Source organism: Lactuca virosa, chromosome 4, assembly GCF_052849685.1.
Source record: "Lactuca virosa cultivar CGN04683 chromosome 4, Lactuca_virosa_CGN04683_v6, whole genome shotgun sequence".
Classification (NCBI taxonomy): domain Eukaryota; kingdom Viridiplantae; phylum Streptophyta; class Magnoliopsida; order Asterales; family Asteraceae; genus Lactuca; species Lactuca virosa.
In genome coordinates, this window is record NC_136429.1 from 1,264,883 (window position 1) to 1,270,000 (window position 5,118).

The following is a 5,118-nucleotide window of genomic DNA, read 5'->3' on the forward strand; positions in this document are numbered from 1 at the left end:
ATTTTCTGGTAATCAAGTTTCTAACTTGACCTCTAGTTCATTAGATCTCTTCCTTTCCCTTTTATGGAGATTTTGGCCCAAGAATGATAACTTTTGGAGAATGGACGACCAAAGTGGATAATCTTCAAGATATAGGACTTATAGGGGCTGTTATGACATAAAGGTGCAAACTTTATGCCATTGGAGCCCCCATGCAAGACATAGAGTGTTATATTGGCCTTTTTAGCCCCAAAAGGCCATGCATATGGAGAAAGGTTGGAACTTTACGTGTCTAAGTAGTCTTAGGAGAATAGATCTGAAGTTGTAAGCCTTAGTTTGGTGAATGGATGTCTTAAGGACCAAGTTCTAGGTCTCAAGGAATTAGGGTTTGAGCTAAACCATTTAAGAAGGGGTATTAAGGGGTAAAGTCAGAAACTTTACCCTTAAAAGGACGTTTTCAGGGTTATTGTGAAGTATGAAGCTTGGATCTGAAGTGTAGGGGCTTAATCCTTTAAGATAGCCCAAACAGACAGGGGAACTCGGCGAGTCTAGTGAGGGACTCGACGAGTTGAAGCCGGGTGTCCCGACTTTATGACAGGTAGAACTCGACGAGTCTGGGAAGGGACTCGACGAGTTGACTCGGTTGACCACGAGTATGAGTTGTGCAGGAACTCGCCGAGTTGGGAGATAACTCGACGAGTTGGGTTGACTGGGAGTTGACCTTGACTTTGACCTTGACCAGGACGTTGACTTTGAGCAGGGGTAAAATGGTCATTTTACCCTAAGAAGGATTATCAGATTCTGATTAAGTGTTATTGTGAAATTGATAGCCGGGGAGTCGTTGGAGCAGCCGTCAGGGATTCCTCACACGAGATTTCGCAGCTAGCATTCGAGGTGAGTTTCCTCCAGTAGGAACGGGTCTAACGCACCACGACCGACCCGTTTAGTTAGTATTAGTTCCAGACTATGGTCTGATGCCGGGCGGGGCTCGATGTAGGTTTATATGCTTTTCTAGATTTTGATTTGATGCCGGGGCGGTCCCGAGGAATGCTTGTATGCTTGATGTCTTTGTGATTCTTGCATGTGTTTGTATTGTATGTTTCCGGACTTCGGTCCGATGCCGGGGCGGTCCCGAGGAATGTTAGTATGTTACCGGATTACAGTCTGATGCCGGGCGGGGCCCGAGGAATGTTTAAGTGTTAATGTTATGTGCTTAGGTTTATGTGTATTATTGTTATGCTCTTATGTATTCCGAGATTTGCTCGATGCCGGGCGGGGCCCGATGCCGAGCTCGACTCGATGTAGCATGGGCGGGGCCTAAGATATGCTTATATGTTATGTGTATGGTATGTGGTAGTTGGGGAGACTCACTAAGCTTCGTGCTTATAATTTTCACTTTTGGTTTCAGGTACTTCCACTAGCAAGGGGAAGGGCTTGGGATGATCGCATGACACACACCACAGTTTTAGCCTGGAATGTTTAGACTATGATATTTTTCTTATATGATTTTGATACAGTATTTGACATGATGTTTTGAGATACATGATTCTTGATTTTCTTTATGATGATGGATGATTTATGGTTTTGTTATAAGTTTTAAAACGAAATTTTTGGTCTATATTTTTGGGATGTTTCATATTTATTTAAATCAACGATTATAATTTTATATAACTAAAAATATCTCTTAATTAATAATTTATTTAAAATAATTGATTAAAAATTTTGAGTTTTATTATGAAAATTTAATTAATTTTATAACGGTGGTTCCCGAATTATAAACTAGTTATATTATATTAATAGGTGTAATACCCGTGTATTACACGGGTTGATTAAAAAAAAGTTAAATATTAAAATATAATTATTAAGTATTTTTTTAAATAGAATTTTGAAATAAGGAATGAAGAAACCTATTAATTACAATTACTATCACATTTATTACATTTAATACGTTACATATATAAATATATAAGTGTAATGTGGCGTTTTAATTTAAAATTTGAAAAAACTCAGAAATTGACATATGAATATTATTTATTTCAAAAATATAATAAAATGATAAGTGTCAAAAGTCATGAAAGACACGTGGCAAACTGAATCTTTATTTATTATAGTTGCTATATTTGGAGGGTGTTTGACATTGCTTTTAAAACATCTTTTGGCTTTTAACTTTTCCAAAAAGTTGAAAAACATCCAAAAGATGTTTGGCTATTGAAAAAAATCTTTTAAAAATGACTTTTTGTATTGAAGGAAAAAAGGGTGTTTCAAAAGTCACAAATCCTATCTTTTTGTGACTTTTAACCTGAAAAGTTAACTTTTATGCCAAAAGTAAATACAAACACTTTTTAAAGATTTTCTTTTGGAAAAAGTTAATAAACAAAAAATCATTTTTGAAAAAGGACTTTTAGCCTTAAAAAGTTTTCCCAAACACCCCCTTGATAAATGTCAAATATTAAATAGAAAATCAAAAAAATAAATAAAATAGATGAAAAAAATAAAATAAAATAGATGAAGTCGCTTCTTTTTTAATTCAGGACTATATTAAATAGCAAATAAGGAAAATATATAAAATAGATCTATGGTTCGAAGTAGCTTCGTTTCAAATTCACGACTTCCACATCTAGGGTTCCCTGCCCTCGTCGTTCTCTCAAAGAATCACCGTTACCAATAACATCCCCGGTGAATAGGTAAGATCTCCATCTCACCGATAACGTCCGGGTGGGCGGTGCACAGGTACGATTTTGATTACCTTTTCATTTTATTGAAGTTCTTTGTGAAAGAAGGTCTCCATTTCCCATCCTGTTAACGTTTCGGTTCTTCACGGGCTTGTTTACAGGAGTTATAGTCCGGTGTTCACGCTAAAGCCTCGTGGAAGGTCTTTGGTCTCAATTATTTTGGGTACTAAACTCGGAAGGTGTTGCAGTTAGCGTTAGCGGTTTGAGTAGTAGTAGTAGTAGTTATTCACACAAGGCTCGGTCCGACGTCTCTAGGGTACCATTACCATCGTCCTCCGCCACGACTGCCGCGGCCGCCATGAGCAGCAGCAGAGTAAGAAACTTCCGTCGTCGAGCAGAGGAGGATGACAACGACGATGAAGATAAAGAAAAAACCACCACCACCATCAACAAAAAACCACAATCAAAACCCGCCACAGCCCCTCCGAAACCTAAGAAACCTAGTCTCCTTAGCTTTGCGGATGACGAATCTACGGACATCGTTACTTCAATCTCGCGAAACCGCCCTTCTAATCAAAATAAACAACCTAGTTCTTCTCGTTTATCAAAACCCTCATCTCTGTCATCATCGTCAACTCACAAACTAACGTCCGCGAAAGACAGAAGTTCGGCTTCGTATCTTCCCTCTAATGTACAGCCACAAGCCGGCGTTTACACCAAAGAAGCGCTCCTTGAATTACAAAAGAACACTAAAACCCTAGGAAGCAGCACCCCTCGCCCTCGGCCACCACCATCTGAACCGATTATTGTGTTAAAAGGTATGGTGAAGCCTGTTATTGAGGATTCATTAAAGAATACAAAAGGAGACGATGAAGAATCAAAAAGGATAGGATTAGGTGGAAACGGGGGAAATTTAGATGGGGGCTTGATACCGGATCAAGCCATGATAGATGCAATTAGGGCAAAGAGGGAGAGACTGCGACAATCACGGGCTGCTGCTCCTGATTACATAGCATTGGATGGAGGGAGTAATCATGGTGAAGCTGAAGGTCTGAGTGATGAGGAGCCTGAATTTCAAGGAAGAATTGCGTTGATTGGGGAGAAAAGTGAGGCTAAAAAGGGTGTTTTTGAGGATGTTGTTGTTGATGTGAGAAAGGAGAATTCAGAAGGCAATGGCAGTGATGAGGGTGTTGTTGATGAAGAAGACGAGGAGGATAAGATGTGGGAAGAGGAACAGTTTAGAAAAGGTTTAGGTAAAAGGATGGATGAAGGGGTGGCAGTTAGAGGTATGAGTAGTAGCAGCAGTATTCCAACCATTGCTCAAAATGTTCAGAAAAAAGTTGTGTATCCAACTGCTTCATATCCCTCAATTAATGGTGGTCCAAGTATTGGGGGATGGTCATCAGGTTCAGATACAATATCCATATCACAACAGGCTGAGCTTTCTAAGAAAGCCTTGCATGAGAGTGTTCGTAGGCTTAAGGTGTGTTTCTATGCTGTTTCTTTTTTCTATCTTATCAATTATCATACACTACTTGCATCTCAAATGTTAAGGTAACATTTGTAGAAACAGCAATTAGCATATACACTATTTCCTTTCTTCTATTCCCTTGGTTTTGGGAATCATGTAGGTTACTAGTAACACCCTCTTTTCTAATTGAGCAAGCAAGCAAGCAAAGAAAGAAAAAAGAGTAATAACCATACAAATGCTGGCATAAATCAACTAAACTGCCTCAATCCATGAAACCCTAAGTTACCAATTTGATGTCATATAAACCGCAGATGGATCGGTTTTTTTTCTTTTCCTAGCCAACCTTTGGACCCAGGTTGACCCGTTTAAAAATTGAAGTTGATTCAAATTAATAAAAACAGCTAATTCATAAATGTTCAAAATTTAAGATACAAATATGTACATGTGGCCTGGGGGTGATAATTCAGAATATGATCTTGTCAGGAAACTCATGGACGGACATTAACTTCATTGACAAAAACTGATGAAAAGTTGTCAGACTCATTGGCCAAAGTTATAGCTCTTGAAAATGCTCTTACAGTCACCGGTGAGAAATTCATCTTTATGCAAAAGCTTCGCGACTATGTTTCTGCTATATGTGAGTTTTTGCAGGTAAGCTTAGCTTCTTTTTATTTGTTTGCTAACAGATAGAAATTTAGAATTTAGAATTTTATTTAAAACATATATATATATATATATATATATATATATATATATATATATTTCAGGATAAAGCTCCGTTCATCGAGGAGCTGGAATACCAAATGCAGAAGCTTCACAAAGAACGCGCAGAAGCCATTTTTGAAAGAAGAGCAGCTGATAGCAGCGATGAATTAATGGAGGTGGAAGCAGCAATGGTGGTCTTCAATAAAGGTGGTGGAAACACAAATTCCATGGTTGAATCTGCTGCATTAACCGTCTCCCTTCCGGTGAAGTTGGATGAATTTGGGCGTGACA

General features: G+C 38.4%; 1 protein-coding gene across 1 annotated transcript in view; it reads left to right on the forward strand.

Moving 5' to 3' along the window:
* Positions 1–2,562: 2,562 nt before the first annotated feature.
* The window catches only part of ILP1 (GC-rich sequence DNA-binding factor-like protein), a 4,322-nt gene continuing 1,766 nt past the window's right edge, over positions 2,563–5,118 (forward strand). The window contains exons 1-4 of the mRNA XM_079087696.1: positions 2,563–2,709; positions 2,813–4,134; positions 4,606–4,773; positions 4,890–5,118. The exon at positions 4,890–5,118 is cut by the window's right edge and continues 412 nt beyond it. Of these exons, the coding sequence (XP_078943822.1) occupies positions 3,010–4,134; positions 4,606–4,773; positions 4,890–5,118 (1,522 nt within the window). The 5' untranslated portion in view covers positions 2,563–2,709; positions 2,813–3,009. The remainder of the gene's footprint in view (positions 2,710–2,812; positions 4,135–4,605; positions 4,774–4,889) is intronic.